Source organism: Gopherus evgoodei, unplaced genomic scaffold (genome assembly GCF_007399415.2).
Source record: "Gopherus evgoodei ecotype Sinaloan lineage unplaced genomic scaffold, rGopEvg1_v1.p scaffold_31_arrow_ctg1, whole genome shotgun sequence".
NCBI classification, from domain to species: domain Eukaryota; kingdom Metazoa; phylum Chordata; order Testudines; family Testudinidae; genus Gopherus; species Gopherus evgoodei.
Genome location: NW_022059983.1, coordinates 2,309,119 through 2,335,154, shown reverse-complemented (window position 1 = coordinate 2,335,154; position 26,036 = coordinate 2,309,119). Strand labels below are relative to the sequence as shown.

General features: G+C 61.4%; 1 protein-coding gene across 3 annotated transcripts in view; it reads right to left on the bottom strand.

The window, feature by feature from the left end:
• Nucleotides 1-22,041, bottom strand: part of LOC115640371 (histone-lysine N-methyltransferase 2B-like) — a 41,988-nt gene extending 19,947 nt beyond the window's left edge. For 2 of the 3 annotated variants that reach the window (XM_030543104.1, XM_030543103.1), the window contains exons 1-7: nt 21,937-22,041; nt 17,451-17,526; nt 14,382-16,363; nt 8,438-8,536; nt 8,071-8,233; nt 7,379-7,625; nt 2,176-2,231 (exon numbers count right to left, since the gene is read on the bottom strand). In XM_030543104.1, coding sequence (XP_030398964.1) covers nt 2,176-2,231; nt 7,379-7,625; nt 8,071-8,233; nt 8,438-8,536; nt 14,382-16,259 — 2,443 coding nt within the window. In that variant the 5' untranslated portion in view covers nt 16,260-16,363; nt 17,451-17,526; nt 21,937-22,041. The remainder of the gene's footprint in view (nt 1-2,175; nt 2,232-7,378; nt 7,626-8,070; nt 8,234-8,437; nt 8,537-14,381; nt 16,364-17,450; nt 17,527-21,936) is intronic. The other variant, XM_030543102.1, reaches the window with a different exon arrangement.
• Between the last annotated feature and the right edge of the window lie 3,995 nt (nt 22,042-26,036).

The window sequence follows — 26,036 nt, the reverse complement described above, 5'->3', positions numbered from 1 at the left end:
ACACACAGATCTCCCCCTTCCCCTCCCCCACGCACATGCAGCTCCCAATTCCACTTCCCCTCCCCAAGGGGCTGGGACCCACACACACAGGCCTTGAGCCTTCCCCCACTGGCAGCAGCACAGAGCAGCCTGGCTGCCCCCCAGCTCCGGCCCCCTCCCCAGCTCCCCCCCAGGTACCTGCTGCAGCCTCCTCCAGCCCCCCAGATCTCCCTGCCCCACCATGCTGGAGAGAAACCTCCCCATCCTGCTTGCTGCTGCCCCATAGAGCTGGGCTCTGCCCCCTGCCCAGGGGCCGGCTCTGGGTGAGCTGGGGGGCGGGAAGGGAGGACAAAGGACAGGGCGGTGGGGCTGGGCTGGTTTCCCTCCTCAGCCACAGGACAGGTGGGGAGAGCTGGGCTACCCACAGCAGGATGGGTCGGGTGTAGAGCCCACAGACCCTGCCCAAGCTTGGAAGCTGCCCCATCCCCTGGCAGGCCAGGTGCCACTCTGCCTGCTTAGATTGTAGGGGCCTCCTGCATCTAAGGGGGGCTGTCCCAGCAGCACTGGGAAGAACACCCTGCTCTCCTCCAGCGCCCCCATTCACAGATCTCAAAGCACCCCACACAGTGGGGAAACTGAGGCACGGGCCAACAACAACTTACCCGCTCACCCACCAAGCCAGTGGCAGAGCTGGGAACAGAGCAGAGGTCCCCTCGGTCCCAGCCCAGGGCTGTATCGGCTAGGCCACGCTGCCTCCCCAAGCTCAGCAATCCCTGGCCTCAGAGCAAACACCCAGGGGTGCGTTTCACTCAGGGAAGTTTCCCGGCCATTTCTGAGCTCAGCAGCCATGCCCTGGTGAAGACATGCAGCGCCACTGGGCCCAGCAGTGCCACAGGGCCGGGGTGCACAGGGCTTTCACCACAAGGATTGTGTGGCGCACATGGCCAGGTAAACCCCAACACTTACTGGCCACTCCTGCGCCATCCTTGCCAGCAAGTTCTCTCAGAACCTTAAGGAAGGTGCATCAACTTCAGCACTATGTTAACTCTGAACCTTAATCAACATGTGTCAACCTTGCTGATGTGTTCACTCTGAACCCTAACAAGTCCATTACATAGACTGGCAACCTCGGGGTGCGTTATCCCTGAATCCTGACTACCCCACAATTGTCATTGTGTTAACTCTGAACTCTAATGAGATGCCACTTACAACCTCTGAGCATTTCCCAGACGGGGTCGGGGGAATGGAGCTAGCCAGGGAGGTTAGACGTATGCAGAACAAGGGGGCGTCCCTCCTGAGGGGGACTGGGGCTTCTCTGCAAAACACATGAAGATGACACTGGCGATCTAGCAAGGATGCAGCAAGTGAGAGCCGTAGCTCCATTCCAACCCCTCCGCCCCCCCTCCACCGAATCCAGGAGTTGTGCAAGGACAGCTTCTACATTCAGAGTGGCCCACAGCTGGGGGAGGGCATGCAGGCTGCTCCCCAATGCCCCCGGCTCCAGCAGTCAGAAGGAACACTCCAGAGATTTTCAAGAGGCTTGCTATGGGCCAGGGGAGGGACACTGTGGCGAAGGGAAGGGAGGGGGGAAAAAAAAAAATCACTCAGTAGGGGGAGCTCTCCCCTAAGCCACTGCTGGCTCCAGTGCCCTAGGGCCGCACTAGGGGGTTCCACGCTGCAGAGGCAGGGCTGGCCCAATGCCCCAGGGCGATGCTAGGGGGCACTGGGCTTCAGAGGGCAGGCTCAGATGCTCCAGGGCAGAACTATGGGGGTGCTGGGCTGCAGGGTGGGGCAGGGTGAAGGTCCCTGGAATATGCAGCTCAGAGCCTCAGGGGACTGGGTGAGCTCCAGGCTCTGCCACGGCGATTTTGCTGTAGTTGAATGGGGTATGGGCCCCAGATGAGAGCAGGCGGGAAGAGAAAAGGACCCCCCCCACGCACACACACCCACTGCCTGCAGCACTCAATGCACAAACCCAGGGTAGGGAGGGTCTCCAGCACACAGGCAAGCCCCATGACCTCATAGACTTTAAGGTCAGAATGGACCATTATGATCATCTAGTTTGACCTCTTGCACAATGCAGGCCACAGAATCTCACCCACCCACCCACCCAGACACTGGCAGAGCCAGGAACAGAACCCAGGAGTCCTAGCTGACAGCCCACCCCCCGCCAGCCTGCGGCGGCACTGGCATTACCTTTCTTGGAGAGCCGCTCCATCTTGCGCGCCTCAATCTTATCGCACTTGCGGTACCTGCCAGGGCAGAGAGAGCCAGTCAGAGCGAGAGGGCCATGGGTGCGGGAGGGCAGGAGGGGGCAGCAACACGCAGGGTGTGTGTGTTTCGTCCATCCCCTGTGACGTGAAGGGAGCTAGCAGAGGAGCGAGGGCACTCACACAGTGCTTTAGGGGGAGCTCGGGGGGGTTCGTCCATCCCCTGTGATGTGAAGGGAGCTGGCAGAGGAGCGAGGGCACTCACACAGTGCTTTAGGGGGAGCTCGGGGGGGTTCGTCCATCCCCTGTGACGTGAAGGGAGCTGACAGAGGAGCGAGGGCACTCACACAGTGCTTTAGGGGGAGCTGGGGGGGGGTTCGTCCATCACCTGTGACGTGAAGGGAGCTAGCAGAGGAGCGAGGGCACTCACACGGTGCTTTAGGGGGAGCTCGGGGGGGGAGGTTCGTCCATCCCCTGTGACGTGAAGGGAGCTAGCAGAGGAGCGAGGGCACTCACACAGTGCTTTAGGGGGAGCTGGGGGGGGGTTCGTCCATCACCTGTGACGTGAAGGGAGCTAGCAGAGGAGCGAGGGCACTCACACAGTGCTTTAGGGGGAGCTCGGGGCGGGGGGTTCGTCCATCCCCTGTGACGTGAAGGGAGCTAGCAGAGGAGCGAGGGCACTCACACAGTGCTTTAGGGGGAGCTGGGGGGGGGGTTCGTCCATCCCCTGGGACGTGAAGGGAGCTAGCAGAGGAGCGAGGGCACTCACACAGTGCTTTAGGGGGAGCTGGGGGGGGGGGGTTCGTCCATCCCCTGTGACGTGAAGGGCGCTAGCAGAGGAGCGAGGGCACTCACACAGTGCTTTAGGGGGAGCTCGGGGGGGGGGGTTCGTCCATCACCTGTGAGGTGAAGGGAGCTAGCAGAGGAGCGAGGGCACTCACACAGTGCTTTAGGGGGAGCTCGGGGGGGGGGGGGGGGCTCCCATCCCCTGTGACGTGAAGGGAGCTAGCAGAGGAGCGAGGGCACTCACACAGTGCTTTGGGGGAGCTGGGGGGGGTTCGTCCATCACCTGTGACGTGAAGGGAGCTAGCAGAGGAGCGAGGGCACTCACACAGTGCTTTAGGGGGAGCTGGGGGGGGGGGGTTCGTCCATCCCCTGTGACGTGAAGGGGGCAAGCAGAGGAGAGAGGGCACTCACAGTGCTTTAGGGGGAGCTCGGGGGGGGTTCGTCCATCCCCTGTGACGTGAAGGGAGCTGACAGAGGAGCGAGGGCACTCACACAGTGCTTTAGGGGGAGCTCGGGGGGGGGGTTCGTCCATCCCCTGTGACGTGAAGGGAGCTAGCAGAGGAGCGAGGGCACTCACACAGTGCTTTAGGGGGAGCTCGTGGGGGGGGGGGGGTTCGTCCATCCCCTGTGAGGTGAAGGGAGCTGGCAGAGGAGTGAGGGCACTCACACAGTGCTTTAGGGGGAGCTCGGGGGGGGGGGTTCGTCCATCCCCTGTGACGTGAAGGGAGCTAGCAGAGGAGTGAGGGCACTCACACAGTGCTTTAGGGGGAGCTCGGGGGGGGGGTTCGTCCATCCCCTGTGACGTGAAGGGAGCTAGCAGAGGAGCGAGGGCACTCACACAGTGCTTTAGGGGGAGCTGGGGGGGGGTTCGTCCATCCCCTGTGACGTGAAGGGAGCTGGCAGAGGAGCGAGGGCACTCACACAGTGCTTTAGGGGGAGCTGGGGGGGGTTCGTCCATCCCCTGTGAGGTGAAGGGAGCTAGCAGAGGAGCGAGGGCACTCACACAGTGCTTTAGGGGGAGCTCGGGGGGGGGGTTCGTCCATCCCCTGTGACGTGAAGGGAGCTAGCAGAGGAGCGAGGGCACTCACACAGTGCTTTAGGGGGAGCTGGGGGGGGGTTCGTCCATCCCGTGACGTGAAGGGAGCTAGCAGAGGAGCGAGGGCACTCACACAGTGCTTTAGGGGGAGCTGGGGGGGGTTCGTCCATCCCCTGTGAGGTGAAGGGAGCTAGCAGAGGAGCGAGGGCACTCACACAGTGCTTTAGGGGGAGCTCGGGGGGGGGGTTCGTCCATCACCTGTGACGTGAAGGGAGCTAGCAGAGGAGCGAGGGCACTCACACAGTGCTTTAGGGGGAGCTCGGGGGGGGGGTTCGTCCATCCCCTGTGAGGTGAAGGGAGCTGGCAGAGGAGCGAGGGCACTCACACAGTGCTTTAGGGGGAGCTGGGGGGGGGGTTCGTCCATCCCCTGTGAGGTGAAGGGAGCTAGCAGAGGAGCGAGGGCACTCACACAGTGCTTTAGGGGGAGCTCGGGGGGGGGGGGTTCGTCCATCCCCTGTGAGGTGAAGGGAGCTAGCAGAGGAGCGAGGGCACTCACACAGTGCTTTAGGGGGAGCTCGGGGGGGGGGGTTCGTCCATCCCCTGTGACGTGAAGGGAGCTAGCAGAGGAGCGAGGGCACTCACACAGTGCTTTAGGGGGAGCTGGGGGGGGTTCGTCCATCCCCTGTGACGTGAAGGGAGCTAGCAGAGGAGCGAGGGCACTCACACAGTGCTTTAGGGGGAGCTCGGGGGGGGGGGTTCGTCCATCCCCTGTGACGTGAAGGGAGCTAGCAGAGGAGCGAGGGCACTCACACAGTGCTTTAGGGGGAGCTCGGGGGGGGGGTTCGTCCATCACCTGTGAGGTGAAGGGAGCTAGCAGAGGAGCGAGGGCACTCACACAGTGCTTTAGGGGGAGCTGGGGGGGGTTCGTCCATCACCTGTGACGTGAAGGGAGCTGGCAGAGGAGCGAGGGCACTCACACAGTGCTTTAGGGGGAGCTGGGGGGGGTTCGTCCATCCCCTGTGACGTGAAGGGAGCTAGCAGAGGAGCGAGGGCACTCACACAGTGCTTTAGGGGGAGCTCGGGGGGGGGGGTTTCGTCCATCCCCTGTGAGGTGAAGGGAGCTAGCAGAGGAGCGAGGGCACTCACACAGTGCTTTAGGGGGAGCTGGGGGGGGTTCGTCCATCCCCTGTGACATGAAGGGAGCTGGCAGAGGAGCGAGGGCACTCACACAGTGCTTTAGGGGGAGCTCGGGGGGGGGGTTCGTCCATCCCCTGTGACGTGAAGGGAGCTAGCAGAGGAGCGAGGGCACTCACACAGTGCTTTAGGGGGAGCTGGGGGGGGTTCGTCCATCACCTGTGACGTGAAGGGAGCTAGCAGAGGAACGAGGGCACTCACACAGTGCTTTAGGGGGAGCTGGGGGGGGTTCGTCCATCCCCTGTGACGTGAAGGGAGCTGGCAGAGGAGCGAGGGCACTCACACAGTGCTTTAGGGGGAGCTCGGGGGGGGGGGGGTTCGTCCATCCCCTGTGACGTGAAGGGAGCTAGCAGAGGAGCGAGGGCACTCACACAGTGCTTTAGGGGGAGCTCGGGGGGGGGGTTCGTCCATCACCTGTGACATGAAGGGAGCTGGCAGAGGAGCGAGGGCACTCACACAGTGCTTTAGGGGGAGCTGGGGGGGGTTCGTCCATCCCCTGTGACGTGAAGGGAGCTAGCAGAGGAGCGAGGGCACTCACACAGTGCTTTAGGGGGAGCTGGGGGGGGTTCGTCCATCCCCTGTGACGTGAAGGGAGCTAGCAGAGGAGCGAGGGCACTCACACAGTGCTTTAGGGGGAGCTGGGGGGGGTTCGTCCATCCCCTGTGACGTGAAGGGAGCTAGCAGAGGAGCGAGGGCACTCACACAGTGCTTTAGGGGGAGCTGGGGGGGGGGTTCGTCCATCCCCTGTGACGTGAAGGGAGCTAGCAGAGGAGCGAGGGCACTCACACAGTGCTTTAGGGGGAGCTGGGGGGAGGTTCGTCCATCACCTGTGACGTGAAGGGAGCTAGCAGAGGAGCGAGGGCACTCACACAGTGCTTTAGGGGGAGCTGGGGGGGGGGGTTCGTCCATCCCCTGTGACGTGAAGGGGGCAAGCAGAGGAGAGAGGGCACTCACAGTGCTTTAGGGGGAGCTCGGGGGGGGGGTTCGTCCATCACCTGTGACGTGAAGGGAGCTAGCAGAGGAGCGAGGGCACTCACACAGTGCTTTAGGGGGAGCTGGGGGGGGGTTCGTCCATCCCCTGTGACGTGAAGGGCGCTAGCAGAGGAGCGAGGGCACTCACACGGTGCTTTAGGGGGAGCTCGGGGGTGGGTTCATCCATCACCTGTGACGTGAAGGGAGCTGGCAGAGGAGCGAGGGCACTCACACAGTGCTTTAGGGGGAGCTCGGGGGGGGGGTTCGTCCATCACCTGTGAGGTGAAGGGAGCTGGCAGAGGAGCGAGGGCACTCACACAGTGCTTTAGGGGGAGCTCGGGGGTGGGTTCATCCATCACCTGTGACGTGAAGGGAGCTGGCAGAGGAGCGAGGGCACTCACACAGTGCTTTAGGGGGAGCTCGGGGGGGGGGTTCGTCCATCACCTGTGAGGTGAAGGGAGCTGGCAGAGGAGCGAGGGCACTCACACAGTGCTTTAGGGGGAGCTCGGGGGGGGGGTTCGTCCATCCCCTGTGACGTGAAGGGAGCTAGCAGAGGAGCGAGGGCACTCACACAGTGCTTTAGGGGGAGCTGGGGGGGGTTCGTCCATCCCCTGTGACGTGAAGGGAGCTAGCAGAGGAGCGAGGGCACTCACACAGTGCTTTAGGGGGAGCTCGGGGGGGGGGTTCGTCCATCACCTGTGACGTGAAGGGAGCTGGCAGATGAGCGAGGGCACTCACACAGTGCTTTAGGGGGAGCTCGGGGGGGGGGTTCGTCCATCCCCTGTGACGTGAAGGGAGCTAGCAGAGGAGCGAGGGCACTCACACAGTGCTTTAGGGGAGCTGGGGGGGGTTCGTCCATCACCTGTGACGTGAAGGGAGCTGGCAGAGGAGCGAGGGCACTCACACAGTGCTTTAGGGGGAGCTGGGGGGGGGGTTCGTCCATCCCCTGTGAGGTGAAGGGAGCTAGCAGAGGAGCGAGGGCACTCACACAGTGCTTTAGGGGGAGCTGGGGGGAGGGGGGTATACAGGAAGCTCCAGCAGGTGACATGATTTGCCTTAAGCCACATGAGGGCACAGTTTGGGGGGAGGGAAAGAGGCAGGAGTCCTGGCCCCCAGCTCCCCGCTCTAACCATCACGCCCCACTCCCTGGCCAAAGCCAGGCTGGCAGCTGGGTGCCCTGCCCCCACCCGGGGACACTCACACACAGCACTGTTTCTTGGTGTTGGGTCCCCCGAACTTGGGCTTGTCCAGACAGTTGACGCAGGTCCCGCAGTCCTGCAGTTTCAGGCAGCCCTTGCACTTGCCGCAGCGGGTCATGCGATTCTTCTTGCCTGAGTGATGGTGGTGGGGGGTGGGGCGGCGCACGGGGGGTGGGGCTTTCACTGTCACTGGCTCCACCTTCCCTCGTCGTGCTCGCCCGCCCTCACTCTCTGAGGCCGAGGAGGTCTCTGTGGGGGAGACGGCAGGGGGGTTACCATGGGGCACCCCGGACCCACCCTGTGGGGCATAGAGCTGCCTGCAGGACAGCACCCTGTACCCCAGCGCCCCCCTGCAAGCCCTCCCACCCTGCCCCTGCAGCAGCCCCCCCCTTGCCAAGCCATCCCATAGCACAGCAGCCCCCCCCCCCCAAAAGGCCTCCCACTCCGCCCATGCAGCATGACACACCCTGCCAAGCCACCCCATAGTGCAGCCCCTTCCTGGAGACCTGCCACTGCACCTCCGCAGCATGACACACCCTGCCAAGCCATCCCATAGTGCAGCCCCCACCCGCCCCTCACTGACACTCCCTCCCACAACGCAGCCCAGCACTCCCTGGCGCCACCTCAAGGCCAGCACTGATGGTCGTGCCCCAGCTCTGCCCCAGAGGAGTGGGCACTGCCTCCATATACTCACCCTCGGCGACCGGTGAGGCAGCGATCTCCTCCCGCTCACGCAGGGGCAGGGCGCTCAGGCGGGGCACGTCCTCGGGCACCATGGCACGTGACTGGCCCAGCGCCACAGCCGCATGCCGGCACACATGCTTGATCCGGGGGCCCTGCACTGGAGACTCCTGGCCCTGCGGGGACATCATGACAGAGTAGGTGCCAGGGGAAGAGATGCCCTCCTGCAGGGAGCACCACAGGGCCAAGAGGCTGCCCTGCTCCCCAACCACTGGGAGGGAGTGTACAGAGCAGGGCTGGAGAAAATATATCCTCCCCCCATCGCTGTGCCCACCCCACCCCTCCCCAGCAGCAGTGATCCAGGTCTCAGCCCAGCATACCAGTTTCCTTGTCTTGTTCCTGTCCGTGCTAGCCAGCTCCGGCTCAGCCTCCCCTGGCACAGCCTCTGCACTCTCCTCCGATTTGACGTTGGGTGATGGCTGCAGGCAGGAGACAGACGGATGCGGCTGTGACAGCACAGCCAGAGCTACAGGGACCCAGCCCCCCACCCCTTTCCCTGGCTCTGGGGCGTGGGTGAGCTTGGTTAAGGCATCGGGTACCCAGCACTGCTGGGTTCTCTCCCCTACACTGGGAAAGGAATGGGATCTAGTGGGTTAAAGCAAGGGGCTGGGAGCCAGGATTCCTAGAGCCGTGGATAGAACCCAGGAGTCCTAGCTCCCAGCTTCACCCCCGTCACCCATGCTCTAATAGAGGCCACTCTCCTTCCAGAGCTGCAGACAGAACCCAGGAGTCCTGACTCCCAGACCCGCCCCCCCCTACTTATTCCCCCTCCCAAAGTTAGGGACAGAACCCAGCCTCCCACACCCTTCTCTAACTACTCGTATCCACTCCCCCTCAGAGAGCTGGGGAGAAAGACAATTACTAACCTTCCCGTAATGGTGGTTCTTCGAGTGCTTGCTCACGCCCATTCCAGCATGGGTGTGCGCGCATCGTGGCTGAAAGACTTTTTCCCCCCCTAGTGATATCCATCATCTGGGCTCTGGTGCCCCGTGGAGTAGCATCTCCATGACACGGTAGATAGGCACCTGCTGCCTTCTCAGTTCCTTCTCGCCAGCAACTTCGACAGAGGGGCAGGTGGGCGGGATGGGGGATGGACGTGAGCAACACATCTTGAAGAACGAGTTACAGAAGGGTTAGTAACCATCTCTTCTTCTTGGAGTGCTTGCTCATGGCCATCCCAACACAGGGGACTCCCCCGCATTCCAGAGAGACGGAGTGAAGGAGCACTGCCCCGAAGGCTGCATCGTTCCTCGCCTGCGGGGTAAGGGCAAAGTGCCCACGAACTTGTGGACAGAGGACCAAGTCGCCACCTTGCAGATATCTACAGCCAGAGCATGAGATACGAATGCCGCTGGTGAGGCGTGTGACCGTGTGGAGTGTGCTGTTAAGTGTGGGGGAGCCACCTTCGCCAGGCCATAGCACGTGCAGATGCAGGACATTATCCAGCAGATCCTCCATGCCAAGACCACGCTGCCTTTCGTCCTTTCTGCAACAGCAATGAATAACTGGGTGGACTTTCAAAAAGGTCTGGTCCTTTCCATGTAAAAGGCCTGAGCACGTCTGAACAGGGCCGGCTCCAGGCACCAACGCAGGAAGCACGTGCCTGTGGCAGCACATGCTAAGGGGCGGCATTCCATCCATTCTTGGGGCAGCACAGTCCGAATGGCTTTATTTTATTTATTTTTTTTTGCTTGGGCCTGCAAAAACGGTAGAGCCGGCCCTGTGTCTAACGTCCAGAGAGTGCAGCCTCTGTTCATGCTTATTAGCATGAGGTTTAAGACAGAACACCGGAAGATGTCCTGACTATTGTGGAAATGGGAGACCACTTTCAGAAGGAAGGCTGGGTGAGGACACACACAGACTTTGACCCTGAAGACGACCATGTAGGGCAGCTCAGAGGTGAAAGGCCGGATCTGACACCCTTCTGGCCAAAGTGATGGCCACCAGAAAGATGGTCAACCAGAATAAATCAATCAAGGGACATGCTGATAGTGGCTCAAACAGTGACCCCGTTGAGATCCCAGGGAAGCAGAGGCTGCGAATACAGGTGCTCACAGCTCTTTAAGAGCCGAGGGCTAATGGAGTTGGAGAAAACTGATCTGCCGTTCACCAGAGGGGGAATGCCAGCATTGCCACCCAGGGGACTCTGATGGAAGAGACCGCCAGGCCTTCCCCCTTCAGATGGAGCAGGTATCCAGGCTAAAGGGGAGTGTGGCCTCCAGAAGGGGGACCCTGTTCTGAAGTGACCAGAGTGAGAACCTTTTCCATTATGTTAGATAAGCCGTTCTGGCCGACTGCCCATAAGGACCACTTGGACCAGTCCCAAACAGCCCAGCTCCATTTCGCTCAGCCACGAAGAAAGTGCAGAGACTGCATGAGGCCTTGGCCCTGGGAGATCAGATCCGGCCACATTGGGAGACCGACTGGGGAACCTATCAAGAGGTCCAGCAAGGTTGTGAATCAATGCTGGCATGGGCATGCCAGTACTAGGAGAATCACATGGGCTTTGTCCCTTTTGACCCTGAGGAGCGCTTTGTGGATGACGGTGTGGGAGGAAAGGCATATAAGGAACCTATAGCAGATGGAACGTGTCAGAGAGAGACCAGGCTGTGGCCCAGGTATGAGCAGAACTGGGTTATTTCCTATTGCTTCTGGTTGTAGACAGATCGACCTGGGGAAAAGTGGCAGGCTATCTTCCTGCCACTTCTGGATAATAGCCTCCAGGACATCCAGCCAGAGATCACTGGTGAAAGACCTGCTCAGGTGGTCTGCGAGCCTGAAAGCTAAGCAGCTTACAGGTGAACAGAGTGGGCTAAGCTGTAGTCCCAGAGTTTCAACACCTTAGGCACAGGGGAGAGGACAGGATTCCCCTTTGCTTGTTTACGTAGAACATTGCTGCGGTGTCTGTGAGGACTGACGCACATCTGCCCTTGTGGCAGAATGCTTGGCAGGCAAGGTGCACTGCCCTTCACTCCCTGATAATGATATGCAGCAAACCTCCTCCTTTGTCCAGAGACCCTGTGTCCTGAGAGGCCCCAGGTGGGCTCCCATCCCATATCTGGGGCATCTGTGACCAGCTCTACCGCTGGTGCGGGCCTTGCTAAGGAAACGCCAGCACACAGAGTGTCTTGATCCAGCCACCACCGAAGGGCGTCGAGCATCGTCTTGGGGAAGAGCGACCACTCTGTCTAGTGGGTGACACCCGGTAATGTACACTGACGACAACAACACCTGCAGAGGGTGGAGTCTGAGACATGCACACTGCACCACAGTGAGTGCAGGAGGCCATGTGCCCCAGGAGCTTTAGGCAGCTCCTGGCTGTAGTAGTGGAGTATGCTATCTGGCCTGGTATGAGGGCTGAGATGGCCCTGAAAGCAGCTCTCCGGTAGGGAGACCCTTGCTTCAGTCATGTCAAGGATTGCTCCTATGAGTTCTACCCTCTGGAAGGGCATCAAGGTGGACTTCTGCTTATATTATTAATCAGGAGTCCCAGGCTCTTCAAAGTGGACAGAACAATTTCCCCAGGTTGTTCCACTAGCGCCTTGGACCGACCTCTCACCAGCCCTTATCCAGGTCGGAACAGACTGGCACGCCTCTCCTCCTGAAGACGCTGCTCCCACTACCATGCATTCTGTGAACACTCCTGGGACAGCTGCGAGGCCGGGGGGCAGAACTATGAACTGACAGTGGTTCCGGTTTATCACACACTGAAAGTATCTCTGTGGCCCCAGAAGAGAGCTATAGGTCAAGGGCGGCATACCAGCGCCCTGGATCCAGGGAAACCATGCGGAACTTCAACTTCTTTAAGAACTTGTTAAAGTTTCTGAGGTCTAGGATAGATCTGAGATCCCTACTGGAGTTTGGGATCAGGGGACCTCCACCACTGCCCCCACCCTTAGGAGCAACTGCACCTCCTGGGCCAGGAGATTTTAGTGAGAAGGGTCCCTGAAGAGGGATGGGGGAAGAAAAACTAAAAGGCGTATCCCACTTTTGCCATGCAGAGCACCCACCAGTTGGATGTGATGTTGGCCCACACCTGGTAAAAGTGGGACAATGGTCCACAAACATAAGGTCAAGATCCAGGTACTGGGCTGGTGCCGTCCTCAGGTGCCCCCTCAAAAGCTTTGTCTGTTGCCTGATGGTTGTTTCGTGTGCACAGACATTGAGGCTGGTCTCTTCCTGAAACCCCTATTGCTCTGTCGCCTGAAGTCCTGCCGCTAGAGGGACTGGTAAAAACGGCCCATGGGCTGCGGCTTATAAGGTTTCCAGGATGGGACAGTCCAATGATTTCCAGGTCACCCTTGAATCTTTCAGGCTGTGCAGCTGGGCATCAGGACTGCCCTTTGAATGGGAGGTCCTGAACAGTCTGCTGGACTTCATGGGGGAGGCCCAACGAGCAAAGCCAGGAACTTCTCATTACAACTTCAGTAGCCATCACCCAGGCCACTGCATTCGTGTCTAGGGCCGGCTACATGGATGTCTTGGCTATGGCCCTGCCCTCTTCAGTCATGCCTTCAAATCCTGCCCTAGGCTATGTCTACATTGGCAACTGAACAACAAAACTTTTGTCTTTCAGAGGTGTTAAAAAAACCCGAAAGACAAAAGTTCAGTGCCAGTGAGAACAGCATGTGAACTGCCAGTGTGGCTTGAGGACCCCCGATTGCTGCCCCAGGAACCAATCCTCTTTCCGACAGGGATGGAGGGGGTGCCCTTTTCTCTGACAGTGCCGAAAAGGAGCATCCTCCATGGGAGCCCTGGACCACATGCAGCCAAAGGGCCCAGCATCTGCCATTGACTAGTACCCTATGATAGTGGGACAAGTCCCTGGGCCACATCCGTGGGGGCTATGATCTGCCCAAGATCCGGTCCCTCGCAAGGCACATGACTTTGCCTGAGATTTACAGCTCAAGGACCGGCTTCTAGGTGACCAAGATGGCGCCAAATGACTTTGCCTTGATAGGAAGCGGTGCTGCAACTGCTGGCCGGATGCCAGGCATGAGACCGGCATCTAGGCAAGGCGTTGCTGCTGCAAGCATGGCCTGGGTGCCGAGTCTCCCAACGACGAGCAAAATGAAGGGTGGTGCACCACCATCTTCACGCGCTTGTCCAGGACTGGGGATTGCCCTCTTAAGGCTGGGCCCTGCGGTGCCTGTCTTGTCCCTTGTGGGCCCCCAGTTTGGAGATAGCGCTACCTGGAGAGGTAAGAGATTTTGCGCTGCCCCATACACCTCTGTTGCTGCCAGTTTTGTGTCCTCTTCTTGGATCACCCCACATGGGGAGCTCCTCGGTACCGGACTTGACAGGTCCCCCACCCCACCAGGTGGTTACAGTGGTTCACCACAGCTCACTCATCCCCCAGTGCCCCTAATCAGACTTCTTTTTGGTCCCAGTGATGGGAACAGTGCTGTGTCATCGGTGCAGATTTCTTGAGTGCCAGAGAAGCATGCCGGGGAGCCAACCGGCAGCAGCGCGCACCTGGAAAGGGAGTGCTCAATGCTGGGTCCAGTCACCGCTCTCAAGCAGGACAGAGTGCCGCCTCCATAAGTAGGAACTTCAATAGATTCTCTCTCGTTTTGGGTTCTTGGTTTGAAGTTCCTACAGATCTGGCACTTACCCTGGATAAGACCCTCTCCCAGGCACTTCAAGCAGTGCGTGTGAGGGTCACTAACTGGCCTGTGCCTGGCATTCTGCGCACTGTTTGAACTCTGCCCTAGGGCCAGACTGGGTGCTCACTAGAAAAACTAACTAGTGCTATGCTTACGCTAACAAACTATTTACACGTATCTAGAATCTATTTACAGAAAGACCCCCATGAGCGGATCTATTGCTGGGCAAGAGAGATCGTTCTAGACAGAAAGAAACAACTGAGGAGACAGCAGGTGTCTACCAACTGCACCATGGAGGCACCACTCCAGGGGGCACCACCAGAGTCTACCCAACAGATACTACTAGTGATTAGGGGGCAAAAAGCCGTACAGTGACAGTGCATGTGACACGCGCACACCCATACTGGAACGGACATGAGCAAGCATTTGAAGAAGAAATCAGAAGTCCTGGCTCCCAGCACCGCCTGCATTAACCACTTGACCCCACTCCCCTCCCAGAGCTGAGAAGAGAACCCAGGAGTCCTGGCTCCCAACCCCACCTCCTGGCCTCACAGGAAGTACTGTTATTAAGGCAGACTGACAGGTTAGCATATGCAGCCCCCACCCACCCATCCCCCAGTCATCCAGTGCCGCCCCCGAACAGGGGGCTCTGTCTCACCGGGGCCAATCTGAGCAGCTGCTGCTGGTCGATTTTGAAGAGCTGCACCTTGGCGCGAGTCAGCAGACTGTAGACTTTGTCCATGCCCGACAGCTGGGCTGGCTGTGCAGCCGGTGCTGCTTCCTCCTGGGCAGGCGCCACAGCTCCCTGCTCCTCGGCCTCGCACCCTGAGCCCTCCTCCTCCTCGGACTCATGGCTGGCCAGTGAGGCCACTCGGCGGATGGCCACTTTACGCACCACGCCTGGCACGTCCACGTCCTCCATCTTGATCAGCTCCGTGTCCAGGGGGACAGGCAGGTGCTGGGGGGGCTCTCCAAAGAGGGGCAGGGTCAGGTGGTTGGTTCGACCCAGCAGCCGCTTGCCACTGCGGGTCATCACGGGCTCATAGTGGGGGGCAGGGGGCTCTGGCCGGGGCACAGGGGACAGTGGGGGGTCCTTCCCGGCCTCGCTGAGGCACACGGGCTCTGGCTCCTCAGGCGACACTGTTAGCGACTCATAAATCTTCAGGTGAGCCTCGCTGGGGGTGAACTGAGGGGCCCGGAGCAGCGGGGGCCGCCTGCCCAGCGGGGAGGGGGCAAGGAGGGGGCCCGCCGGGAAGAGGTGGGGCTCCTCGGGGGGCAGCTGGAAGAGGGACTTGCCTGCCTCGGGGGGCAGAGGTGGCGAGGTGCTGAGGGAGGTCCAGCGGAAGGTGGGCTCCCGCAGGATAGAGCGCCGCTTGCCGGGGAGGCTGGGGAGAGGGGAGGCTGGGGGTGAGAGGCCCGGGGAAGGAGGGGGTGATGAGACGGGGGAGGGATACTCATCAGGTGAGCGGGGGGGCTGGCCAGGTGCCACCTCCTGGCCAGGGGCTTGCTCTGGGGCTGGGGGCTCCCCACAGGGCAGCCCCTCCATTTCAGCGGCCTTGGCCCGGGGGGCTCGTCGGGGGGGCTCGTCCATGAAGCGCCGGGGAGGACGGATGAGGCGGCAGGAGCGGGCGCTCACCACAGGCATGATGAACTGGCGGATGTTCTTCAGGAAGGTGGCTTTGTGCCCAGGGGCCTCCTCGCCCACCGTGCCAGCACCCTCCCGCTGGGCAGCCGCCACCCGCTCAGCCCGCTGACTGGGGGTGAGGGGTGGCCGGCCCCGCCCCCGCTTAAGACACTGTGCCCGCGTGGACTGGGCGATGGAGGCCGGGGCAGCTGACTCCTCCTCTGCCTGGGCCGGACACGGGGGCGACAGCGGCCTCTCCTCCACAGCGCCCTCGCGCCGGGACAGCCCCTGCGCCCGTCTCCGTCGCTTCCACCGGGCTTGGGTCAGAGAGGCTGGCTCAGCTGGTGCCTCATGAGGCAGCTGCTCTGGAGGAGGGGCAGAGGGAGTGGGGGAGTCCCCAGGCAAAACATCACCCCTCCTTGGTGGGCTGCTCTTTCTCCTCTTGCTGCCCTGCTTCCTGCCCACGGAGGGCTTTAGCCTGGCACGGGCCACCACCACCCGCCCGGACTTCAGCCGTTTTGCTTTGGAGACAAACTTGAGCAGCAGGGGCAATTTCTTCCGCCCACACCCAGGGCCCTTCCTCCGGGAGCTCAGTCTGGCACCTGAGGCTGGCTGCTGGCTCTTCCTGGGGGGCGCTGGGGCAGCGCTGGGAGCCTTGGCATCCCGCTGAGGGGCTCCCGGCTTCTTCTTGAAGGAGCCGCGAGGGCGGCCCCGTGGCCGGTGGGGCACCATGGGGTCATGGCTCTTCCCCCTTGGGGGGCTGCTGGGGGATGGGGAAGGGGGCATGAGCTCAGAGGGCCCTGGGTCCTGCTTGGGAGGCGTCCTGGTGGCTTGAGTGGGGCTGGCGCCTGGAGGGGGCTTGGCTGGCGGGGGCCTAGATCTCTGGAGCAGCTCAGCCAGGGCCCTGACCATGCGCTCCCGCTGGGCCTCGCCCTTCCTCGGCCTGGCCGGTGCCTTGGAGGGGACCGCAAGCAAGGACACGTCCCTCTTCCTGCTGCTGGCTTGGGGCAACACACCTGCAACGAGAAATGAGAGGGAGGTGAACCGGGGGGTTGGACTTGAGACTCCACCCATGCACCACCGCACACCGGTCAGCCAGCTAGCAACTCCATCCCAGGCCTCCAATTCCGGGGGGGGCCCAGACACACAGAGACAGTCCCTGCCCACTGAGATCAGGGCTCCCCTGTGCTGGGCGCTGCACAGACACAGCGAGAGACAGGCCCTGCTTAAAGAGCTGAGTCTGAACAGCCAGAGGTGGATTATCCCCATTTCACAGATGGAGAAACTGAAGCCCAGGGAGAAGCAGTGAGCTGCTCAGGGTGACACCAGGAGCCAGCAGCAGAGCCCCAGCATGTCCAGCATCTCTCCTCCCAGCCACCCCCCCACCACACATCTCTCCCTCCCCTTCCATGTTGGAAACATGCTGCAAACACAGAGCCAGAAAGCTGGTACTGGCAGAGGGGCTGTGGGCACTGGACAAAGTGACTCCCACGTTCACTGGCTGGAGCCAGCACTGCATCCCCAGGAGGGGCCCTCGCCCTGACCAAGCGCCCTGGGCACCGCCGGAAGCTTATGTGGCCAAGCAGTTTCAGGCAGAAGAGAAGCACGTTCACAGTGGGGAGCAGTCTCAGTTTATCTACAGCCACACCCACGTTAACTCTGCTAGGAGAAGCTGGCACCTAGACCCCGCTGCATTTACACGGGGGGGGGGGGGGACACAACAATTCCCTGTCCCCTGCAGGCATGAGCTATGGCTGGTGCAACTGGGCCCACTCTATGGCGGTAGGTAGGGGGAGCTATTTTCCCTCCCCCCAAGAGACACTGTTATAATGCACAAGATCGGAGTTCACGCAAGGCCTCGTGCTGTGAGGCTGAGCCCTGCGGAATGGAGGTAGCATCCAGGCAGCAGTCCCGCTGCAGGCAGAGACAGCCAGGCCCCTGGGCTGCGGTGCCAGGTCGAGGGGGCTGGGGAACCCCAAGGGCCCCGTGAAGAAGCACAGCACAGGAGATGTGACCGGAGGCTGGGGACATGGGACGCCAGTACTGACACCTCCCCAGAGCTGGAGTCAGGCCGTATGGGGTCAGGCTGGCCAGTGCCCTCACCTCTCTGGGAGCGCAGGGCGGCACGCAAGGAACTCTGGGAGACAGGTTCATCAGGAGGGAAGCCCTGGAACTCTTCCTGCAAGGGGGGGGGGGGGGACAGAAAGGGGTTGTGGTTAGATGGAGGGTACCAAGCTCCAGCCCCTCCTTGCTACACAGACCTATTCCAAGCAGAACCGAGCTGGGCCCATGCATAGGCTCAGGTCCCACCCTCCCATTTCCCCCCAGGATATCCCCACCCATATCCCCTAGACCCCATCCAACACACCTATTCGGAGGAACTAGCGGTGGCCATGCCCACACTCCTTAGGCCCCACCGACCCAGCAGCTGTCCCACCCACACCACCTCCCCAGGCCCCACTACTGACATGCCACACAGTTGGAAGCAAGCGCCCAGATGGGGAGGCTGGCACAGCCCCACCATGGGACAGTGAAGGATCAGGAAGAGCCACTGGGGCACTGTCAGGCCAGCATGGGGGGACAAGATGAGCCCAGTCAGCTCCATGCTACAGCTATAGGGTGGGGGGCTCCCCGTCACAGGGGCACAGACTTCCCTCAAGCTACCAGATGGGGCAGGTGCCTCATTCATTGCCAGCAGGATCGTACCAGGCTGAGGCCTGGACAGGCCACTGGGACCAATCCCTCCTCCAGCAGCCCACCGCTGGACCCAGCTGCTGTGCTCCCAGCAACCCCCGAATGGGGCAGGCAGTGGAGCCCACCCAGCATTAACCACTAAGTAACTTCGGCTCGCTGGCTTCCTGCTGCACCTGCACAGGCTCACCCAGCTTCCTAACTGCACACTGAGACGCGGCCCATAGGATCCTCGCAACAGGCACAATCAGTGCTCCTTGAACGCCCAGAGACAGCCCTGCCCCAGCCAGTGTGCAATCCCCCTGCATATGGGGGAAACTGAGGCACAGAGAGATGCAGCACTGGACAAGGTCACACACGGAATCTGGGAATTGGTGGCACATTGCCCCTAGCTGTGCACACACCGGCTGCCATGCCACTGTACCCAGGACCATGTGGGATCAGGAGGTGCTGGGGGGACACAACTAACCATGGGGATGGGAGAATACTCTGCCTAAAGAGAAATGTTGCCCATTCCCTAGCAGCTTTGATAGATGCCCCAAAGGATAGCAAGGACCTTAACAGATTACGCTTCCCCAGCACCGAGATGCAGCCGCCTCTAGGGTGGAGCAGCTAGGGAACAGCTGCATACAACACACCACACAGGGAGGCTTGCCCAGCGATAGATACAGCTGCCTTCACAGTGGAGCATGGAAGGCACCCAAAGACATGAGCGTGTTACCATCGTGTAGCCGCACCAGCTACTCCACCCCAGAAGCAGCAACATATCAGCAGGGGCAATGAGACTGTTCCCCCTCAGCGCCAGATGAGTCATCCCTGTGTGGCTGTTTCCCAGTGTCCCCCACAGGTGGCTGCATCTCATTGTCCAGTGCTGGACAATGCATCCTCATGTAGTTATGTGTGGTTGTTCTCCAGCTGCCCCGCCCCAGAGGTGGCGGCATCTCAGTGCTGGACGAGCCATCCCAGCATAACACGCTTCAGCTCAACTAGCCCCAGCAGTTAGGTAAGTTGAGAAGCTAGAAGCAGCCCTGGGGTGTGAACCTTGCACAGCAGTGCCCCCTCCTCTCTGCCAGTCAGCCGGTGCTGCCCCTCCGTTGTGGGCACTTCACAGTGGGCTGCTTTGCCAGCTCAAGGGCGCACAGCATGGGGACTGCTGGGTCCACGCCACAATCACGCAGGCTCATACCACCAGACTCTCCCTCTCCACATGCCACCCCAAGCAGCAGAGAGCACTGACAACATTCACCTGTGTGCTGGGGAAGAGCCGGGTCCTGCCTGAGGTCAGATGAGCCCAGCGTTTCACTGGGCAACAGGAGCGCAAGGCCAAGCTACGACTGGACAAACTCCTCGGGTTGGGTGCCAAGAGACCACACCACCTGCCGGTACATGGGTAACTCCACCCCGGGGGGGGAAACAGAACCAGGCCCTCTGCTGGTGGGGCAGGAGACTGGTGGCCACCTCCACATGCCCCTTGAAAGATCCCCGGCTAGGTCAGGAACCAGCAACCTTACACTGGCAGAACTGCAGTGAAATGGAGCCAAGAAATAGTGGGAGCAGGGAACAGAGCAGGGGAGCTTTTCCTCTAGGGGCTCCAGCTCTGAGCAGGCCCCAGGGCAGGGACTGGCTGGCTCAATGGGAAAGAAATGGGTCATGGCACCTTTCCCCTCAGGCCCCAAGTCTGTAGTGGCTTTATCCCAAGCGCCTTTGCTGGAGTCTGCACCTCCCAGACAAGTCAGGGGTCTCATCTCTCAGCAACCCCTGCAGAAGACAGCTTCACTCCCCTGTCCGCAGGCCCCTGCAACTGGGCAACCCGAGGCCCATGGGCTGGGGGCACCCAGCTCCCCCATACCCACAGAAGACAGACAAGCCATTCTGCAGGGCAGGCTGATCCAGCGCTGACCCCTCCCACCTTGTGGGATCCCTGCCAGCTGCCTGCCCTCACCAGCCCCAAATGCTGCCCACTTGAGCAAGGCTGGCACCTCTCTCCAAGGCCGGGCTCCAGGAGTGCCCTGACCAGGCGAGACGCAGAGCTTTCCTCTCCAAACAGGAAAGGCAAGTTCCCTGGCCCAGTGGACACGGAGAGCCACAAGAGTGATGACTCCTGCTCCAGGGCAGAGATCAGCATGTTCAGCATCTAGCAAAGAAGGGCCTGTTCAGGCCGGGACCCCCATGTGCTAGGCCAGTCCCACAGCTCCATCCATGAACTTCAATTCCTTTCCAAAGAGGGCAGAGTCACCAGCCCCCTTAGAAAGGTGGGGAAACTGAGGTATGGAGGGGGAGCAAGCCAGTGACAGAGCCGGGGCTGGACCCCAGGTCTCCAGAGTGCCAGTGCTCCAACCGCCTGTTCCCTAATCAGGGGGTTCGACTCCCAATTCCAGCTCTTGCCCCACGTGCAAGACTGCGGCCAGCAGGGCTCTCAACGCCGCACTGCACGTGGAGGCCAGGTCAGAGCCAAACCAGCCAGCCTGCCCACAGTGAGAGCCCACCCGGGCCATACTAGCCCTCGGCAGGAGCATGGGGCATGACAACACGAGGTGGGAACGCTGGGGCCAGACACTCACCCCGCTCCCGAAAAAGGCACCTTGCCGGCCATTAGCCCCAGCATCTTACAGTTCACAGGGGTTCCTCAGGATAGGGGAACCTCCCACCCCTCACTGCACACAGGCCCACTTGGAGAGGGAGACCATCTGTATGTGCCCACAAAGAGGGGCCCATGCACTGAGATGGGGGCAGGCAAGGAACAAAATCCGACTCCAGGGCAGATGCTGTCTGGATCACAGCGATTTTCCACCTGACTGTGCAGGGAGGGCTCCAAGTGGTGCCAAGCCCGGGGCAGGTCAGGAAGCTGCTGGGGTTGGCATTGCCAGTTACTGCCCAGAATCTGAAGCCAAACTCCAGAGAGGGGCACAGAAAAGCCAGGATGAGCTGAGCCCAGTGCCGGCTACAGTCAGCCAGGGTGAGATGGGCAGTATGTGTGCCTCCTGCTGCCCAACGCACACCATGTGGGGGAGGGCTCCTCCCCAACAACCCTCGTCTGCCCCACCCCAGCCCGACAGAACTGTTCAGGCAAGGGGGCACCCAGAACTTCAGGATGGGTTCCCCTGGCCAGGTACCACCTCCTATCATGCAGCAACTAAACCCCTCTACACATTGGGGAGGTGCACCCCACAACGCCTTAGCCCCACAAACAGCAACCCCTACCCCCAAGAAGAACCCCAACACTGCCCAAGCCCCACATAGGGGCCCTCTCAAGCCAGCCGTATAGAGTCCACCAAGCCCCCTCACTTTCCCCTCTCCCAGCAGCACCCACACATACCCCTCCCACAGGGACCCACCCCCACAGGTCACCTAGCTCACCCCCAAGATGCCCCCTGCCCCAGCCTCACAGACCCTCCATGATCTCCCACCCCTCAACCTTTCCCACACCTCCAGCTCTGGGGCCCCAGCTCCTTTCCCCACAGGGATGCCCTCGGCAGCTTCTCCCTATGCTTCCCAGTTCCTCCAGAAACTATTCAGTCCCCCCTCAGCCCTAGGGTCCCAGCCCCCCAACCTCACCCCCCCACTCTGGGGGGCTCAGCTCACACCCCCTGCCCCAGCAGCACCCCAAGGTCCCAGCCACGCCCCAGCTCCACCTCCTACTGCCCCATAACATCCCCCAACATGGCACATCCCCCCAGCAATACCCCCAGCCTCTCCCCACAGCCGCCCCCAGGATCTCCCCACGTCCCTCCCCCAGCCCCCCAACCCACAACCTCACCCCCCCCACTCTGGGGGGCTCAGCTCACACCCCCTGCCCCCAGGGTCCCCCCACGTCCCTCCCCCAGCCCGGCTCATCTCCTCCGCGATGCCCTCCCCTTGCCCCAGCTCGGCCGCTCTCCCGCCCCGCCCCGCCGCTCACCGGCTCCTCCTCGCTGCTGCCCCCGCCCAGCAGGCCCCGCAGGCGGCGCAGGCTCCAGCCCAGGCCCAGAAGGCTCCGAAGCGCCGGGTCCCCCAGGCCGGGCCCGTCCCCGCTGGACCCGCCGCGCAGGGGCAGGCGCGCGCGCAGCCCGGCCCGGGGCAAGGGGCGGCCCCCGCCCGGCCGCCCGGGGAAGCGGCCCCGGGCCCAGGCGGAGCTACCGCCTCCCGCCGCAGCCGCCGCCGCCGCCATCTTTAACCGCTGGGGGGGGGGGACCTGGCCCGGGGGGCGGGGCCGCCGCAATAACAGCCCGGCCCGGCCGCGGGGCACCATGGGGGATGGAGTCCGGGCGGGGGCGGTGCCCATCGGCCGCAGCAGGGCCGGGACTACAGTTCCCAGCAAGCGTTACGGCTCCGCTTACTGCCCGGGCCGGCCGTGGGGCTCCCTGGGAAATGGAGTCCGGATGGGGGTGGCGCCCCTTGGCCAAAGCGGGGCGGGGACTACAGCCCCCATCAGGCATTGCGGTTCCGCTCCTGGCCCGGCCGCGGGACTCCCTGGGGGATGGAGTCCAGGCGGGGAGGAGCGCAACATGGAATGAATAATAGCTCCCAGCAGGCATTGGCGCTACAAAGCCTCAGAGAGAGACCCCGTTGCATCATGGGGATTGGAGTCCATGGGGTGAGGGCTCATCTTCAATGCACCATGGGAGTTGTAGTCCTCTCTGACCTGCAGGAAGGGGAGAAAACTTCAGCTCCCAGAAGGCATTGCTCCACTAGGAACGACACCCTGTAGCCTGGCATAGGTGGCCCCAGCTTCTCTCTTCCTGTCGCATGAAAGATGGAATTAAATGACTACGATTCCCACCAGGCACGCACTGGCCCCAGGGCACCATGGAGCATGGAGTCTGCAGAGGGAAGCGCCATGCAACTCCAGCCACAGACAACATAGGGGGACTACAGTTCCCAGCAGGCATTGCAGCTAGGGGACGGTGGCCAGCAATTTCGCAATGCACTGTGGGAGTTGTAGTCCTGTGTACCACTTAGCAGGGGAAGGACTACATCTCCCTGAAGGCATTGCCTAGGTAGGAGAGACTCAGTGCATCCTGGGATATGCAGCCCCAGCTCCCTTTCCATCCCCATGCAGCAACGCGAGGTCAGCTCCCAGCAGATCCCGTATCTATACAGCTGTGCCCGCCATTCAGACTCAGCAGCAATGTACCATGGGAAACGCTGTCCTAAATCCTCAGTTCCCTCTCACAATGCCTGGGGGTGGCAATTAGACTACAACTCCCAGCATACATTGTGCTTATCCTGCCCACTCAGCCCAGGGCACCATGGGAAATGTAGTTTGAGACACATCACTACCACCCCATGGGTTGAAGGGAATAAAAGGTTTGAACTCCCAGGAGGTATTGCGCTGCATGTTATTGCAATGCACTGTGGGAAATGTAGTTCTGGGCCGACCACCCCCTGCCCCAGATTTTGCAGTAGTTGGCCAGACAGTAGACATCACACCGATCCATGTGTCATATGCCCCATACGGCCATTGGGGATTCTCCTTGAGGAGGTCCCACTGTAACGGGATGGGGCAGCAGGGCCTGCACCCAGTAGCAGAACATCCTTTTACTGGAGACGTCACGTGCTACAGATGACAAATGCCCCTTTTAACTAGTCTGTGGGGGGGTGCTTGACAAACACAGAAGAGACCCAATGGGGCACCTTTCTCAGCTGTATTCCTCACTGCCCGGTGGGTGAGAAGTGATGTCTGAATGGATTTGTCAGAGTCTCTGCAGTCACGGGACTCCCAGAGCTGGGTGCTTCCAGGGGAGAAGGCCCCATGTCCAAAGTGCCACCACAGAGTCCTGCAGGCAGGGGTGGGACAGAACTTTTGTGATCAACAGAAAATAACAAAGACCTTCAGTATCCCTGAGACATTTAATAGGAAATGTGATCCCTGCCCCCACCCCACCCCACACATGGCTTGTGGGGCCTGGTCACAAAGGGGCAAGAGACGGGACACAACGCGCAATGGCCATCGGCCCCGCAACACAGCTGGCAAAGCCAGGCCGAGGGCAGGACATGAAGGACTGGCAGGTGAGGCACTCCGGTTGCTGAGGCTCGTTGAGCCTCGGTTTCCCCAGTAATGGGAGACTCCGTCTGTCCAGACTGGGAAGGTTTTTGGAGCAGGGAGTGTCTCTAACTCTGTGCTTGTGCAGCACCCAGTGTGATGGGGGGGTCTGAGCAGTGCCCATGGCAATGGGAACCCCTGTCTTGTTGAGGAGTCTGTGCAGCATCCACAGGGATAGGGGAGTCAAAGCAGGCCAAGGGTTGGGGGAGCAAGGGGTGGGGGTGGGCAGAATAGAAGGGGCAGTGCCATATAAACCCCAGCTATTCCTCCCCGCTCCCCAGTTCTCCAGTCCCTGGCCCTGGAGCCAGTTCTTACACCCCCTCCCTCCAGATAACTTCCCAGTTCTCTGCTTGCAGTTCAGTGTCGCCTGGATTCCTGCGGGCTAATGAGTCCCACCCCGCTGCTGGGTAATGAGTGACCCGTGGTAATCCAGGCAGGCCCTTCCCCAGCCACTTGTGACATTGCAGCCCAGGGCTGGCAGAATCTCTCCCCTCCAGTCTCAGCTCTCTGCTGGCCATGTGGGGTAGGGACCCCAAGCAGAGCAGGGGATCCTGGCAAGCTAATGACAGATGCCCCCTCCCCCAGTCAGCTACTGAGCAGCAGGAGTCCCCGCTGATCGGGGTTCACCTAACACCTCCCACCCCCACGATAACGGGGGTCTCCCCATCCCCACACTGAGGGTGATGTTAGAGGTTGGGGCCCCACACATACAGCCCCCCCTACATAGTGAGATGGGAACAGCAGGGACTGATCTACTCCATGTGGGCTCTCGTCTCTGGCCTGCAGCAGGTTCATGCCCTCAGTAGCTAGCTGCCCATGGTGCCGGTGCCACACGCATGACTCCCAGCCAGCGGGCAGCGCTCCCAGCGCGCTGTGTGTGATGGGCAGGAAAACAAGCCACGGATCTGTGTTCTGCGGGTCCAGCCATGGCCAGCTGTGCCTTCTCACCATGCCAGGTGCTGCTACACCCCACACCCTCCCCATGCCACGCACCATTGCAGATCCGTCTGCCATGCCGACGCTGGTCCCCGTACCACGCACCATCACAGATCCGTCTGCCATGCCGACGCTGGTCCCCGTGCCACGCACCATCACAGATCCGTCTGCCATGCCAACGCTGGTCCCCGTGCCACGCACCATCGCGGATCCATCTGGCACGCCAACGCTGGTCCCAGCACCCTCCCCGTGACATGCACCATCACGGATCCATCTGCCATGCCGACGCTGGTCCCCGCGCCCTCCCCGTGCCACACGCCGTCACGGATCCAGCTGCCAGGCCGATGCTGGTCCCCGCGCCCTCCCTGTGCCATGCGCCATCGCGGATCCAGCTGCCACGCCGATGCTGGTCCCCGTGCCCTCCCCGTGCCATGCGCCATCGTGGATCCAGCTGCCACGCCGACGCTGGTCCCCATGCCCTCCCCGTTCCATGCGCCATCGCGGATCCAGCTGCCACGCTGACGCTGGTCCCCGCGCCCTCCCCGTGCCACGCGCCATCGCGGATCCAGCTGCCACGCCGACACTGGTCTCTGCGCCCTCCCCGTGACACACATGAGTCTCCCGGTGCCTGCACTAGCACAGGTGGCTCAGGAGGAGGTGGAGGAGGAGTAGAGGTAGGTGGTCTCGATCGTCCAGTCCGAGGGCAGCTCCTCGGGGCAATGACCCTTCATGTGCTTCTGCATGGCGGCCAGGCTGGGGCAGAACTGGCAGCACAGGGTGCAGCGATAGGGGGCAGCGCCACCATGGGTCCGCAGGTGCTTGATCATGGCAGAGTAGTCGCGGGAGCGCTGGGGGCAGAGCTTGCACTGGAACGGCTTCTCGCCTGCAGGGGGCAACGGGCTGTGAGAGGGGGTATCCCCAGCCCCTCCCGCCCCCTTCCCTGCCTTGGCTCCCCAGCCCTATCCCACTGCCCGCCCCTTCCCCCCAGACCCAGCCTCACTTTCCTGGGGACAGCACAGGGGTTTGGGCCACGGCAGGGT